This window comes from Anomaloglossus baeobatrachus, chromosome 4 (assembly GCF_048569485.1).
Source record: "Anomaloglossus baeobatrachus isolate aAnoBae1 chromosome 4, aAnoBae1.hap1, whole genome shotgun sequence".
In the NCBI taxonomy this organism is placed as follows: Eukaryota; Metazoa; Chordata; class Amphibia; order Anura; family Aromobatidae; genus Anomaloglossus; species Anomaloglossus baeobatrachus.
Genome location: NC_134356.1, coordinates 519,636,145 through 519,653,566, shown reverse-complemented (window position 1 = coordinate 519,653,566; position 17,422 = coordinate 519,636,145). Strand labels below are relative to the sequence as shown.

The 17,422-nt window shown below is 44.8% G+C and overlaps 1 protein-coding gene across 9 annotated transcripts in view; it reads left to right on the top strand.

Moving 5' to 3' along the window:
* Positions 1-17,422, top strand: part of PPIP5K1 (diphosphoinositol pentakisphosphate kinase 1) — a 316,383-nt gene that overhangs the window by 164,630 nt on the left and 134,331 nt on the right. For all 9 annotated transcript variants that reach the window (XM_075345881.1, XM_075345880.1, XM_075345875.1 and 6 more), the window contains 3 exons: positions 7,699-7,826; positions 8,422-8,536; positions 14,495-14,602. In XM_075345881.1, the coding sequence (XP_075201996.1) occupies positions 7,699-7,826; positions 8,422-8,536; positions 14,495-14,602 (351 nt within the window). The remainder of the gene's footprint in view (positions 1-7,698; positions 7,827-8,421; positions 8,537-14,494; positions 14,603-17,422) is intronic.

The window sequence follows — 17,422 nt, the reverse complement described above, 5'->3', positions numbered from 1 at the left end:
ATACAGTGACTTGTGAAAGTATTCAGCCCCCTTGGTTTTTTTTTAACTTTTTCCCAAATTTCTGGCTTTAAACATAAAGATAAAAATTTAAATTTTATGGTGAAGAATCAACAAGTGGGACACAATTGTGAAGTTGAACGAAATTTATTGCTTATTTTAAACAAAATAAAAAACTGAAAATTGGGGCGTGCAATATTATTCGTCCCCTTTACTTTCAGTGCAGCAAACTCACTCCTGAAGTTCATTGAGGATCTCCTAATGATCCATTGTTGTCCTAAATGACTGATGAGGATAAATATAAGCCACCTGTGTGTAATCAAGTCTCCATATAAATGCACCTGCTCTGTGATAGTCTCGGTGTTCTGTTTAAAGCACAGATAGCATCATGAAGACCAAGGAACACAACAGGCAGGTCCGTGATACTGTTGTGGAGAAGTGTAAAGCCAGATTTGGTTCCAAAAATATTTCCAAAACTTTAAACATCCCAAGAAGCACTGTGCCAATGATCATATTGAAATGGAAGGAGTATCATACCACTGCAAATCTTCCAAGACCCAGCCGTCTCTCAAAACGTTCATCTCAAGCAAGTAGAAGACTGATCAGAGATGCAGCCAAGAGGCCCATGATCACTCTGGATGAACTGCAGAGATCTACAGCTGAGGTGGGAAAGTCTGTCCATAGAACAACAATCAGTCGTACACTGCACAAATCTGGCCTTTATGGAAGAGTGGCAAGAAGAAAGCTATTTTTCAAAGATATTCATAAAAAGTGTTGTTTAAAGTTTGCCACAAGCCACCTGGGAGACACACCAAACATGTGGAAGAAGGTGCTTTGGTCAGATGAAATCAAAATCGAACTTTTTGGGCACAATGCCAAACGATATGTTTGGCATAAAAGCAGCACAGCTCATCACCTTGAACACACCATCCCCACTGTCAAACATGGTGGTGGCAGTATCATGGTTTGGGCCTGCTTTTCTTCAGCAGGGACAGGGAAGATGGTTAAAATTGATGGGAAGATGGATGGAGCCAAATACAGGATCATTCCTGAAGAAAAGTTGTTGGAGTCTGCAAAAGACCTGAGACTGGGACGGAGATTTGTCTTCCAAAAAGACAATGATCCCAAACATAAAGAAAAATCTACAATGGAATGGTTCACACATAAACGTATCCAGGTCTTAGAATGGCCAAGTCAAAGTCCAAACCTGAATCCAATTGAGAATCTGTGGACAGAGCTGAAAACTGCTGTTCACAAATGCTCTCCATCCAACATCACTCAGCTCGATGGGCAAGAATGGGAAGAATTTCAGGCTCTCGATGTGCAAAACTTATAGAGACGTACCCCAAGCGGCTTGTAGCTGTAATCGCAGCAAAAGGTGGCGCTACAAAGTAATAACTTAACCCCTTAACGACCTTTGACGTACTGGGTACGTCACGGTGACATGGTGCTAAACGACCCATGACGTACCCAGTACGTCATGGCGAAATCGCGGTCCCGGAGCCCCGGGGAGTCCAATTTCTTTGATTAAACGGTAGATTCGGGAAGGAGGGGACCTCTGCCTGACCTCAGGAGGGGTGGTGCCTCCTCCCCGAACCTACAGAGGCTGTGATTGGCTGACAAACGCCGCTCAGCCAATTACAGTCACTGTAATGTTCCAGCCATTGAAAATGGCTGGAACATTTAAATCCAGCCCTGATCAGTGCTGCTGTAGCACTGGCCATTGGCTGGAGCTGGTTGATCGGTGCTTCACCCGCCCCCAGCTCTGATTGGAGAGACCGGTCTTGTGACCGCTCTCTCCAATCAATGTGGATCTGCGGCCTGTGACCGTCCCTGGAAGCCGAGGAGAGCGGTCTCTGCGGGTGCCCATCGGTAAGTTTCCGCCCGCCCCTGTCCCCGATCGCCCGCCCCTGTCCCCGATCGCCCGCCCCTGCCGCTGTCTCCGATACCCCCGCCCGCCACCGCCAGCCCCGCCGCTGTCTCCGATCGCCCCGCCGCTGCTCCCGATCCACCGCTGTCCCCGCCGCCACGCTCGCCACTGTCCTCGCCGCTGCTCCCGATCCACCGCTGTCCCCGCTGCCACTGTCCCCGCCGCTGCTCCGGATCCACCGCTGTCCCCGCCGCCACGCTCGCCACTGTCCCCGCCGCTGCTCTGGATCCACCGCTGTCCCCGCCGCCACTGTCCCCGCCGCCACGCTCGCCACTGTCCCGATCCACCGCTGTCCCCGCCGCCACGCTCGCCGCTGTCCCCGCGCTGCTCCGGATCCACCGCTGTCCCCGCCTCTGCTCCGGATCCACCGCTGTCCCCGCCGCCACTGTCCCCGCCGCTGCTCCGGATTCACCGCTGTCCCCGCCGCTACGTTCGCCACTGTCCCCGCCGCCACGCTTGCCACTGTCCCCGCCGCTGCTCCGGATCCACCGCTGTCCCCGCCGCTACGTTCGCCACTGTCCCCGCCGCCACGCTCGCCACTGTCCCCGCCGCTGCTCCGGATCCACCGCTGTCCCCGCCGCCACTGTCCCCGCCGCCACGCTCGCCACTGTCCCCGCCGCCACGCTCGCCACTGTCCCCGCCGCCGCTCCCGATCCACCGCTGTCCCCGCCGCCACGCTCGCCACTGTCCCCGCCGCCGTCGCATCCACCTTTTTCAGCCGCTGCTGCCCCCGAATCGGCCCCCACTGTTCCCGATCGGCGGCCGCCGCCTCCTTGATCGGCTGCCCCTTCTCCATCGCCACTACACCTCCTATCCCTCCATGTGCTGCAAGCCACCCTCCCCCCACATGTGGGGGGCCGGTGGCTTGCAGCACATGTGGGGGGAGGGTGGCTTGCAGCAGTACATGTGGGGGGAGGGTGGCTTGCAGCAGTACATGTGGGGGGAGGGTGGCTTGCAGCAGTACATGTGGGGGGAGGGTGGCTTGCAGCAGTACATGTGGGGGGAGGGTGGCTTGCAGCAGTACATGTTGGGGGAGGGTGGTGGCTTGCAGCATGTGCTGCAAGCCACCCTCCCCCCACATGTACTGCTGCAAGCCACCCTCCCCCCACATTTGCTGCAAGCCACCCTCCCCCCACATGTGCTGCAAGCCACCCTCCCCCCGGGGGCCCCCCCTCCTCCATGTGCCATCTCTCTCTCCCATCAGACTCTGCCCACCTCCCCGATCTGCTGCCTGCTCTCTCCCATCCTCTTCATCTACTGCCCCCTCTCACCCTCCTCAATCTGTTGCCTCCTTCATCTGCTGCCTCTTCTGTCTGCTGTGATCCTGCTGCCTAGATCCATCCTGTAAGGTAGGTATCCCCATCTCACCTCCCTCCCCCCATCCTCTGCCGCTCCTCCATCCGCTGCGCCCTTTCCCATCATCCATCCGCTGCGCCCTTTCCCATCCTCTGCCGCTCCTCCATCCGCTGCGCCATTTCCCATCATCCATCCGCTGCGCCCTTTCCCATCCTCTGCCGCTCCTCCACCCGCTGCGCCCTTTCCCATTTTCCATCCGCTGCGCCCTTTCTCATCTGCCGCCCCGCCCTCTCGCATCGCATTATCCAGCGCAGTTGCTTGCTTCCAGACTGCAGGGGATGATGCGATGCGAGACTCTCACGTTTGGCACTGGTCTTAGTGGCAGGCGCTCATTTTTTTTTTTTTTTTATTCATTTTTTTTTTTTTTTACTGATGTCTGTATTTTTTTGTCACCAAACTAATTTTTTTGTATGGGGGGGGGGGTCTAGTTTCCAAAACGGGATCACATGTGGTGGAGCTCCATTGTTTAGGCACCTCAGGGGGTCTCCAAATGAAACATGGCGTCTGCTAATAATTCCAATCAATTTTACTGTGAAATGGCGCTCCTTCTCTTCTGAGCCTCGCCGTACGCCCAAACAATTGATTTCCACCACATATAAGGTACCTGTGTACTCAGGAGAAATTGCACAATACATTTTATGGTGCATTTTTTCCTGATACCCTTGTGAAAAAAAACTACCTGTTTGAAAAAACAATTTTGTGGTAAAAAAAGAATAAAATATTTTCACGGCTGAACATTACAAACGTTTGTGAAGCCTCCAGGGGTTCAAAGTGCTCACTAAACAGCTAGATAAATTCCATGAGGGGTCTAGTTTCCAAAATGGGGTCAATTGTGGGGGAGCTCCATTGTTTAGGCACTTCAGGGGTGTCTCCAAACGCAACATGGCGTCCGCTAATAATTCCAACCAATTTTGATGTGAAATGGCGCTCCTTGCCTTCCGAGTCCTGCCGTGTGCCCAAACATTTGATTTCCACCACATATGGGGTATCTGCGTACTCAGGAGAAAATGCACAATACATTTTATGGTGCATTTTTTCCTGATACCCTTGTGATAAAAAAAGCTACCTGGTTGAAGCAACAGTTTTGTGGTAAAAACAAAATGTTTTCTTTTCACGGCTCAACGTTATAAACTTCTGTGAAGCCCCCAGGGGTTCAAAGTGCACATCAAACATCTAGAAAAAATATTTGAGGGCTCTAGTTTCCAAAATGGGGTCACTTATGGGGGAGCTCCATTGTTTAGGCACCTCAGGGAGTCTTCAAACCCGACATGGCGTCCGCTAATGAGTGCAGCTAATTTTGCACTCAAAAATTCAAATGGCGCTCCTTGCCTTCCGAGTCCTGCCGTGTGCCCAAACATTTGATTTCCACCACATATTGGGTATCTGCGTACTCAGGAGAAAATGCACAATACATTTTATGATGCATTTTTCCTGATACCCTTGTGAAAATACTAATTTTTATGGCTAAAGTAACATTTTTGTGCTAAAAAAGTGACATTTTCATTTTTTGGTCTATATTGCTTTGGTTGCTGTGAAGCTCCTAAAGGGTTAATAAACTTCTTGGATGTGGTTTTGAGCAGAGTGAGGGGTACAGATTTTAGAATGGGGTCACTTTTGGGTATTTTCTGTCGCCTAGGTTTCTCAAATCACTCCAAATGTGATGTGGTACCTAAAAAAATTTTTTTTGTAAATTTTGTTGGAAAAATGAGAAATTGCTGATGAACTTTGAACCCTTCTAACTTCCTAACGGAATTTTTTTTTTTTTTTTTCAAAAATTGCGCTGGTGTAAAGCAGACAAGTAGGAAATGTTATTTAGTAACTATTTTGTGTGACATATCTTTTAGATTTATGGGCATAAAATTTCAAATTTTGAAAATTGCAAAATTTTCGCCAAATTTCCGAAATTTTCACAAATAAACGCAAAACATATCGGCCTAAATTTACCACTGACATGAAGTACAATATGTCACGAAAAAACAATTTCAGAATCGCCAGGATCCGTTGAAGTGTTCCAGAGTTATAACCTGTGAAAGTGACACTGGTCAAAATTGCAAAAAATGGCCGGGTCTTTAAGGTGAAAACAGGCTGGGGGCTGAAGGGGTTAAAGAAGACGAATAATATTACACGCCCCAATTTTCAGTTCAACTTCACATTTGTCTCCCACTTGTTGTTGATTCTTCACCATAACATTAAAATTTTTAACTTTATCTTTGAAGCCTGAAATGTGGGAAAAGGTTGAAAAACATCAAGGGGGCCGAATACTTTCACAAGGCACTGTATGTCATTGGAAAGGAAGATGCAGACACAAAATGGGCAAGAAACAAAATTCACGAGTTTTTTTTTAAATGGTTATCAAGTCTATATAATAAAAATATCATTAAGTGAATAGCAGACATATAGCGGGTAAAATAAATATTGAACACGTCAACAATTTTCTAAGTAAATATATTTCTAAAGGTGCAATTGACAGGAATTGTCACCAGATATTGGAAAAAAACATCCAATCCACACAGGCAAAGAAATCAAACCATAGATGTGCGTAGAATTAGTGATGTGTAATAATGAAAAATGTCACAGGGAAAAAGGTTGAACACGCGGAAATGTATTTAGTACATCGTACAAAAGCATTTCTTGGTGATGATAGCTTCAAGACGCCTCCTGTATGGAGAAACAGTCTTATACATTGCTCAGGTGCGATTTTTATGCCCATTCTCCCACACTACCAATTGAGAGTTTCCTTGGCTGTGTGTTTGGTATCATTTGTCTTGCTGAAATGTCCACACTTGGTTCATCTTCATCATCCTGGTACATGGCAGCAGATTTTTTGCAAGAATATTTCGTAACATTTGTCTTTCCTTCAGTCACATGAAGTTTGCCAGTACTGTATGCTGAAAAACAACCCCTCACCATCATATTCCCTCCCTCAAACTTCACTGTTTTATGGTGTTTTTGGGGTGATATGCAGTGCCTTTTGGCCTCCAAACATTGTGTGTATTATGGCATCCAAGAGTTCAATTTGGTTTCATCTGACTACACTATATTCTCCCAGTATATTATGCTACATACAGGCCATGGGGCTTCAGTGCATTACTTATTGTTTTCTTTGAACCTGCTGATTCCAGGCCTTTCTGTAGCTCTGCACATGTGGTTCTTGACTCTTGGACAATTCCTCTGGTAATTCTTTTCACAGCTGTCTGAAATCTTGCAGAGAGCACCTCATCGTGGTCGGTTTATGGTGAAATTATATTCTTTCCACTTCCTGGTTATGGCCCCAGCAGTGCTCGCTGGAACCTTCAGTAACTTTTATAAATTCTTTTGTAACCAATGCCATCAGTATGTTTTCATACAATAAGGTTGTGGAGGTCTTGAGACAGCCCTTTGCTTTTACTCATCATGACATGTTTCTTGTGTGGCTTTTTGGTAAGGAGACACTTTTTTTATAGGTTATCAGTTGAACAAGCTGATATTACTTTTCACTGAGTGTTAGGATTGCTTTATAATTACTAATAGATTTCAGCTGGTATCTTGACTCTCCATGGCTCTTTTTCTTTAAGTGTTCAATACTTTATCCCTGTGTTCTCATTTCTCATTATTACACACAAGTTTAATTTATGGACATCTATGGTTTGATTTTTTTGCCTGTGTGGATTAGATTGGTTATCGACATCTGGGGAGAAATTCATGTCAATAGCACCATTAGATATAAAAATTCAATACTTATTTCACCCGCTAATTATAACCCAGCAGGAATATAAGCTAGACAGGTGCGTACATGAGGAAAAGTGGGAGGAGAAAAGAAAAGGAATAGAAAAAATGTTTATGTATGATTTTACCTCAGTCCAAAATGAAGCAACTACGATAGATCCCACAAGTATGGAAATAAGAGCCATGTTCTGTCCCTCCGTATGTCAGCTTCTCTTCTTCACCTAGATAGATGCTGTGCAGTACAGATGTCCCATATCTGATTCCTTTCTGTATCTCCAACATATTGTATATCAGAACCCTCCAGAAAGGGACTGGGCAAATCATCATCGTAATATCTTACAATACTTCTTTTCAAAGGACCTGCATGAAGTAGAGGGAGTAGGAATCCATTCCCTTGCAAGAGCAGCCCATACACACCAACTGAAGTGGTAGGGATGAGAGTGAGTGCAGGGATTTGCACCAGGTCAATATCATTTGTATCAGAAGCCTTATTAAAAGTAGAGCTAGAAAGTTACATGTGGAGAAGCCGTGATCTCCTGGACCTGTTCCACCATCCAAATAGCCATTATTCTGATAATTAGATGAAAACAACATGTCTTGTATTAGTCGTAAGTTTCTACATACCGACCTCAATTATACATTGGTACTGTTTTGTCGTTTCCACACAGTTTTGCAAATATCAAGTCATGACCTGTTCTGTGTTTTTGTAGGAATATGGGATTAATAAAGAAGAAAAATTGGAGATCGCATTGGGATATTGCCTCCCACTAATTAATAAGATCTTGCTGGACCTGCAACGAACTCATGAGGACGAGTCTGTAAATAAACTGCATCCACTGTGAGTTACATTGCACTAACGCCATTGTTATTTCTCAGGTTGTGGGTCTTGTTTTTATTTCTAGAAATTCTACTGACTGAAGCACCAACAGAATCAGACTCTTTTTCCTTTATTCATATAGATATATTTTTTTCTATGTTGTCACGATTAGTAGAATGGGAAATGTTTGTGTATCACCATTTCCTTCCAGAGCACTGCACATATGTAGTATTGCATAGCATAAGTAAATAAACCACAAAAATTAGAAAAAATATATATGAGCTTATTGGAAGAAGAGAGGCTACTCCTTTTACAGTTGTGTAGTAAAGATCGGTTATTGCAGGGTGTACACTTTTCTGAAGAGGTTGGTTATCAGGTTTGGATGATGGGAGAATGTCATTTTTAGAATAGGGGGGATGTTGGAGACATTGATTATATCGTGGTCCATTGCTTTTAAATACTCTCCTGTACTAATACAGTCTATTGTGATCTGGTCCTTTATGTCCTGTATTGGGTTACCATTTTTTTTGTACAAATATCACATACTGCTTGCAGTTTACAAAGCTTAAAAAGTGTTTGATGTATTCCATTTTGACATTTTGTATTCTGTTTTTAGTTATTCAAGAGGCGTTCTTTCTCCAGGGCGTCATGTGAGAACGCGCCTTTACTTCACCAGTGAAAGCCATGTGCACTCCTTGTTGAGCATTTTTCGTTATGGAGGGCTCTTGGATGTGAGTGCATTGTATAGCATCAGTTTTTATTTTTTTTGTAGTAAATGCTGCAACTGTAGTAATCTTGCTGTAATATGAGAAAAAAATATAAAAGCAACTCACCAAAAAGGACATAAAATTCAAAAAACATTACAGAAAATAAACTGCTAAATTTACCAATATCCGTTCACAATACTACTGAAACAACCACTCGCACACCTATCATTCATGGAGGGCTTGTTCTAAATACAAATAGATGAGGCATGTTTAGGGCACCAGTCACAAAGATTCATATAGTGCTCAGTGTCTGGCTTACAGTCTATTCATGACGCCCATACTATTAGATTCGACGAGCTGCACAATAGCACCCCACAAGGAAAGATGCCCCAATTTCCCCACCCTAAACTAAAAGGCCTTCGCCCTGCAAAAGATGAAGATTATGCAACAATAAAAGATAAAAAGATGTAACAAATGAATGAGGTATTTGTCAATATTTTGGCCAAAATACGCAAGCTTGCAACCCATGTCAAGCATCCTCATTGTCTTGTGAGTCCCTACGCTAAGATTTAAAAACTCAAAAAATATCCCTCAGTTTAACCTGAAGGACTCATCTTTTTTCAACTGTACCATGAAAATGTGTTATATAAATAGATATGTTCATGTGTGTGTGTATATATATATATATATATATTGGTGTGAAAGTATTTGCCCCCTTCCTGATTTCTTATTCTTTTGTATATTTGTCACACTTCATTTTTGCAGATCACCAAACAAATTTACATAGTAGACAAAGACAACACAAGTAAACATGAAAGCGTGTTTATAAATGAAGGTCTGTATTATTAACACTAGAAGTCCCAGAGAAGGGTCATTTAATATTTCTACCATTGGAACCCTATGGAGCTCGAAATTCCTGGGACTTCTAGTGTTAAAGGAAAAAGAAATCCAAGCCTACAGGGTCCTTTGTGAAAAAGTGATTGCCTTTAAAACCCAATAACTGGTTGGGCCACCCTTAGCAGCAATAACTGCAATCAAGCGTTTGCGATAATTAGCAATGAGCCTTTTACAATGCTCTTGAGGAATGTTTCCCTACTCATAGTTACCATACTATGAAGAAAAAGACATGGATCGCACATCCCAAAAATACAATGATCTAAAGCCGCTAGGCAAAAAATTAAATAGAACATGAGGTTCTTTTGTTACCATTCTGATCAGATTGTATTAAGCCCACTGCCACGTCACGGCAAACCTCTTGAGTGGGTCTCTAACCTGACCTTTTTGTGCGGCACCGTGCACTGACCACCGCCGCAGCGACAAAGCGCCAGCAGGGCAGGCGACCTGGTGTCTCACAGCACCCATGCTGCAAGGCAAAGCCCCCAAGGCTCCAGGCCGCGCCGCCCCACTGACACCACACCACCACAACAGCAGCCACCACACAGCACCAGCACACAGTGAGAGGAGCTGTACACTCACCTCCCACTGGCTCCCAAATGTGAACTGGGAGCAAAAAGAAGGCTGACCCCTCTTGCAGTCTCCTGCTGATAAAAACACCTGTGCCAAATGGGGAGAGTGCAGATCCAAGCAAAAAAAGAGGGGGATAGAATGATATAAATACCATACTATGAAGAAAAAGACATGGATCGCACATCCCAAAAATACAATGATCTAAAGCCGCTAGGCAAAAAATTAAATAGAACATGAGGTTCTTTTGTTACCATTCTGATCAGATTGTATTAAGCCCACTGCCACGTCACGGCAAACCTCTTGAGTGGGTCCCTAACCTGACCTTTTTGTGCGGCACCGTGCACTGACCACCGCCGCAGCGGTTGCAGAATGTTGTAATTCAGCCACATTCTTTATTCTTCTCTTTATTTTTTTATATAGCGCTAACATATTCCACAGCGCTTTACATACATCAGGAATGCTGTCCCCATTAGGGCTCACAATCTAAAATTCCCTATCTGTATGTCTTTGGCGTGTGGGAGGAAACCGGAGTACCCGGAGGAAACCCACGCAAACACAGGGAGAACATACAAACTCCTTGCAGATGTTGTCCTTGGTGGGATTCGAACCCAGGACCCCAGCGCTGCAAGACTGCAGTGCTAACCACTAAGCCACCCGCACATTGCAAGATTTCCGAGCATAACCACCTTTTTAAAGTCATGCCACAGCATCTCAATCGGATTAAGGTCAGGACTTTGACCAGGCCACTCCGAAGTCTTAATTTTGTTTTTCTTAAGCCATTTAGAGGTGGACTTGCGGGTTTTGTTTTGGATCATTATCTTGCTACATAATCCAAGTGCACTTCAGCTTGAGGTCACAAACAGATGTTCAGATGTTCAGACATTCTCCGTCAGGATTTTTTGGTAGACAGCGAAACTCATAGTTCCATTTATCACAGCAAGTCATCCAGGTCCTGAAGCAGCAAAACAGTCCCAGACCAACACACTACCACCACATTTTACTTTTGGTATGATGTTCCTTTTCTGAAATGCTGTGTTATTTCTATGCCAGATATAATGGGACATAAACCTTCCAAAAAGCTCAACTTTTATCTTGTCAGCCCACAGAGTATTTTCCCAAGAGCCTTGGGGATCATCAATTTGTTTTCTGGCAACATTGAAATAAGGCTTTCATGCTCTTTTTTTGAGCTGCAGTGGATTTCGTCTTAGAACTCTGCCATACAAGCCATTTTTCCCCAGTCTCTTTCTTGTGGTAGAGTCGTGAACATTGACCTTGACTGCTGCAAGTGAGGCTTGCAGTTCTTTGGATGTTGTTGTTGTCTTTTGTGAATTTTGATGAGTCGTTGCTGTGCTCTTTGAGTAATTTTGGTCGACCAACCACTCCTGGGAAGTTTCACCACTGTGCAATGTTTTTACCATTTTTGGACAATGGCTCTCACTGTGGTTTGCTGAAGTCCCAACGCTTTAGAAATGGCTTTATAACATTTTGCAGACTGATAGATCTCAACTGCTTTGTTTCTCATTTGCTCCTCAATTTCTTTGAACCACGGAATGATGTCTAGGTCCTGAGGATCTTTTGGTCTACTTCACTTGTAGGTTTGGATTTCTTTTCCCATTAATTATTCGTAGGATGAAAAAGTTACATCATCTACTAAAAAAAGAAAAAGGAACATATAGCAAGGAAGAAGGGGTTATACCTAGGGAAGAAGGCCTAAGACACACAGTATGAAAATTGGAGCGAGTTGAATGCAATAAAACATCGCATTCCAGTCGGATCAATATTACTCTATGGGGCAGCACCCATGAGCGATTATTTTCTGAGCCCTAATCAGACCAAGAAAACAGTCACAGCATGCTGCAGGTACAATGCGATCCTCTTTCTCTCGCACCCATTCAAGTCTATAGGGTGAGAGAAACATCGCACTGTACTCGCATTACACTCGTGTAATGCGAGTGCAGAGTGAGAATGGCAATAGCCGGCAAGGGAGATAAATCCCTCCCTCCCCTCCTCAGCACTGGTCCTCCCCTCTTCAGCGCTGGCCCACCCGTCCTCAGTGCCGGACCGCCCCCCGCAGCTGTGGTGCGATCGCACTATCGGACCTCAGTCTCAATGACCATCAGCTCCCACTGTACTGCCAGTGTGAGCCGAGTGTCGTGCAAGGATCGCAGTAGTCCCCGTGTGGCCCCGGCCGAATACACAGCAGTTTACAGACTCTGCAAGACAAGCGTCAAAGGAGCTAAGGCCGAACACAAATTAAGGCTTGCAAAGGTGGCCAAGCGTAAGATAAAAGGATTTGTGGGCTATTTTGAAAGCAAAAGAAAAAGTGAAGCAGACCATTGGAGTCCTGCAGAATGAAAAAAGTGAAACAGTCAAGAAGGTGGAGCAGCAAGTGGAGCTACTAAATTTGTATTTCGTATCTGTTTTCCTCCAAAAAACGAATACAAGCATCAACAATGGTCATAATAGAAATGACAGTCAGGAGGAGTCCAAGTTGACAATAAGCAAAGGATTGAGAGGAAAAAACTTAGCCACGTTAAAGGAAACCAAGTCCCCAGGACCAGATGATTTACACCCTAGAGTCCTGAAAGAGATAGCAGAGGAAATAATAGTACCACTTGCCATAATCTTCAATAAGTCATGAGAAGTAGGATTGGTCCCTCTAGTGTGGAATAGGGTAACTGTGGTGCCTATCTACAATAAGGGGAAAAAGGAGGATCCAGGAAATTACAGGCCAGTAATCCTGACCTCCATAGCAGGAAAACCTTCCAGCAACTTATCAAGGAACATTTTCTTAGGTACCTGGATGTGAAGGCATTAATTAACATGAGCCAGCACGGCTTTATGACCGATAAATCTTGTCAGACAAACCTGATTTCCTTCTATAAAAGTCTCTGAGTAGTTGGATCAGGGGAATGCCGTGGATATAGTATACCTTAATTTCCTTATGGCATTTGATAAAGTATGACATAACATCCTCATTAAAAAAATGATCAAATACGGAATCAACAAAAAATCAGTTAGATGGATTCACAACTGGCTTAATGATCGGGCGCAACGAGTAATACTAAATGGCTACACATTAAACTGGAGGAAAATCAAAAATAGGCTACCCCAAGGCTCTGTCATGGGACCAGTACTGTTTAATTTCTTTACAAATGATATGGACAATGTAATTATTGGGGAACTCTTAAAATTTGCTGATAATATGAAGATAGGAGGACTAACCAACACTAGAGCAGAGAGATCGTATTCAAAAAGATCTAGACTCGAACAACGGACCGAGGAGAACAGCATGGTGTTTAACAGGAACAAATGCAAAGTCCTACATCTGGGTAAAAGAAATGTAAAACGCATATATAGTATGAGAGGAATAGAACTAGATGATAGCATCAGGGAAGATGACTTGGACATAATAATGCATCCTAGATTCAACTTAAGCCAACAGTGCGGTGCTGCAGCTTAACACTAGAACTACTGGACTCGTGACACCTATATAGAAATACATGGTGCAAAGTAGTCAAAATGACTACCTCAGTAGTTCTAGTGTTAAAAGGCCAACAAAATTCTGCGATGTATCAAGACAAGCATAGCATCTAGATCAAGAGAGGTAATTATTCCCCTATACTCTGCCCTGCCCAGACCCCACCTGGAATACTGTGTACAGTTTTGGACACCCCAATTCAAGAAAGACATCGATATATTGGAGCAAACCAAGATGGTAGAAGGTCTGCAGACCATGTGATATGAAGACCGGCTAACAGTAGTAGGAATGTTTAATTTGTAATAGCGGTCTACAAATATCTGAAAGGTAGTCACAGTGCAGAGGGAACTACCTTATTCCCATTAACACAAAAAAGTACAAGAAGCAATGGGATGAAACTAAAAGGAAGGAAATTCAGATTAAACATTAGGAAAAACTTTCTGACAGTGAGGGCAGTCAGAGAGTGGAACAGGCGACCACGGGAGGTAGTGAGCTCTCCATCAATGGAAATCTTTAAGCAGAAGCTGGATAAATTTATAACTGGGATGATTTAGGAAATCCTGCACTCATGGAGTTGGACCCGATGACTCTTGATGTCCGTTCCAACTCTACCATTCTATGTTGGTGTATGGCAAAATCCCAATAAAATACATTTAAGTTTGTCAGTGTAATGTGGAAAACTACATGGGGTATAGATAGATTGTCAAGGTACTGTATGTAAGTCCATCACTGCATTGTGTGATTATTTGGTTTGCAATAACTCCTATATTTGAAGAAATTTGTTAAACCTGTCATGGTGAGAGGTCACTTTGACATTTGTATTGTATGAGAAATTCCTACTCTTGAGCACACCATGGTCCTGTTTAGCATTTTTTTACTTAATGACAAATAGATATTACTGCATGCTACACTATGTCCCGTTTAGCAGTCAATTGTATTCTTTTTGTTGAATATGACAGAATGCAATAGGAAGAGGATATCCAAATGCAATACATAATTGGTTTTACTAGGGCCAAATTACTTTCTTTTTCTAGGAGTCAAAAGATCAACAGTGGAAAAGAGCAATGGATTATTTGAGTGCTGTCTCAGAGCTAAACTACATGACGCAGATTGTGATTATGCTGTATGAAGACAACAACAAGGTAAAACGACAGAAAAAAAATCAAACCATTCTGTTATTTGTCAGCATGGATCCCAAAGAAGTTTAATGTAATAGAATGTTGTATGTGTGCTATTTAGTTGGCAGTTTTCTAAGATCGGTTTTATTTGAGTGACCTTTTTTCCTGTGTGGACTTGTCATCTTTTGTAATTTTTAGTTTGGATACCTTACTAAGCACTTTTAGGCCAGGTTCACATAACAATATTTTCAGTCCAAATGCTACTCATGAATAAAAAACAGCACTTCAAGCAATCCAATGTTATTCAATGGTGCAGATATGTCCATAAGTTATTTGTAATAATGAGAAATGACATAGTAAAAAGTTTTGAACAAGCTTACTAAAATGTATTTATACATCGTGCAAAAGCCTTTGTTGGAGATGGAAGGTTCAAGATGCCTCCTTTGTGGAGAAACTAGTCACATACATTGCTCAGGTGTGACTTTGCCTCATTCTTGCACATAAACACTCTTCAAATCCTGAAGGCCTCATGGGCTCCTTCTATTAACTCCAAGTTTTAGTTCTTTCCATAAATGTTCTATTGGATTCAGGTCATGTGAGTGGCTGACCATTCTAGCAGCTTTATTTTCTTTCTTTGAAACCAAATGAGAGTTACTTGGCTGGGTGTTTGGGATCATTGTCTTGATGAAATATCCACGCTTGTTTCATCCTCATCATTTTGCTAGATGGTAGCAGATGTTTATTAAGAGTGTCTCAGTACATTTGCTCATTCATCCTTCCTTCAATAATATGAAGTGTGCTAGTACTGTATACTGCAAAGAGCCCCACATCATCATGTTCCCATCTCCAAACTATTTCACGTTTGGTCTTATCTGACCCGATTATATTCTACTAGTATTTCACAGGTTTGTCTAAATGTTGTTGCACTAACTTTAAATCCACTTGAACATGCTTTTTGTTCAGCAATGGAGTCTTGTGTGATGAGCTTGCATACAGACCATAGAGGTTGAGTGCATTACTTCTTGTTTTCTTTGAAACAATTGTGCCTGCTGATTCAAGGTCTTCCTGCAGCTCTCTGCAAGTGGTCCTTGGCTCTTGAACAGCTGTTTTTATAATTATTTTCACTTCTCTATGTGAAATCTTGCGGGGAGTGCCTAGTTTTGGCCAGTTTATGATGAAATTATGTCTTTCTTCAGCGCTCTATTGGGAGACCCAGACGATTGGGGTATAGCTACTGCCCTCTGGAGGCCACACAAAGCACTACATTAAAAGTGCAAGGCCCCTCCCCCTCTGGCTATACCCCCCCCGTGGTATCACGGGTTCTCCAGTTTTAGCTTTGTGTGCGAAGGAGGTCAGACATTCCATGCATAGCTCCACAGATTTTAGTCAGCAGTAGCTGCTGACTATTTCGGATGGAAGAAAAGAGGACACATATAGTGTCCCCAGCATGCTCCCTTCTCACCCCTGGATGGTGTTGTAAGGTTGAGGTACCTATTGCTGGTACAGGGCTGGAGCCTGACATGCTGTTTTCCTTCCACATCCCCTGGTAGGGCTCTGTGGAAGTGGGATCCTGCCGGCCTCTCAGCTCTGACGCCGGGCTCCATCCACAGACCCATTAGAACCTGATGGAGACGGAGCAGGAGTACGATCAGGGACAGGCCCTGCATCATACAGGTACTCTGTGTCCCCGGCAGGCACAGACACACTCCGGGCTGGCTGGGTGTTGTAGTGCGCCGGGGACCGCAACGTTGGAGTTAGTGTCCCTACAGATTACTGGGGGATTGTTTGTGTATGGGAACGCAGCGCCGACCCCCTCTGGACCGGGCGGCGCTGCTGTGACTTGTGGTGCGCCGGGGATCCGCCGTCCGCGCTTTTACGGCGGCGGCGGTTATAAATTGAGTCCCCGGCTTTTTGGGCCTAGGACGCCGGCAGCTCCGATTCGTTCCCGCCCCCACCCTGTCATTCAGGGTAGGGGAGAGACGCTGTTCGCTAGCAGCGACGAGGGCTGGAGCCTGATTTACATGCTCCAGCCCTCACACTAGGCACAGAGGGAAGCAGGCTTCCCGCTCTTGGCCAGGAACGCCCAGGGCCCGCCCCCCTTCTCTCTCAGGATGCCGGCAGCCATTACATGCAGTCTGGCTGGAGGAAGGACGCAAGGCTCTGGGAGACCTGGACTAGGGGCTATCTGGCGACCACACACCCGCTTTTTAAGCGGGCGGTAAGCGATTTTTCTGTGCTGGTCCCTCTAGTGCCTCACGGTGTATTGGTGTACTGTGTAGGATATAGAGATATTGTATTTCTTGCACTGTGAGGTCGCTTCTGGCTGCATCTCCCAGATCCCTCTGTGGAAGCAACAACATGCCATCCTCAAAACGCAAGGCTGCCAAGGCCAGGGCTGTGTGTACTGCGTGTGCTGCATGTGGGGCTGATCTACCAGCAGGCTCCCATTGTGTGCAATGCTCCGACCCGGTGCTGCTTTGCCAGCCGGAGTCAGGAGGGAGAGTGACCCAGGCTGAGACGCCTGTAAGTCCTGCCCCGGTGACAGGGACAGACTTTGCAGTTTTTGCTGATAATATGTCTGTCTCTATGGCAAAAATACTTGAAACCTTGCAATCTATGCATGGGGCTCAGTCTTTGGGCACGGCGAGGCCTCTGTCCTCAGGTCCCCCTCACTTGGAATTAATCCAGCCCACAGGGGAGTCCCCGGCTTCACAGGCCGAGGATTATGAGTCAGATGATAGCCCCAGCCACCCTAAGCGAGCTCGCTGGGAAAGACCCTCGACGTCATCACACTGCTCAGGGTCTCAGCGCAATCAGTCTCCCTGTGATGTGTCTGATGAGAGT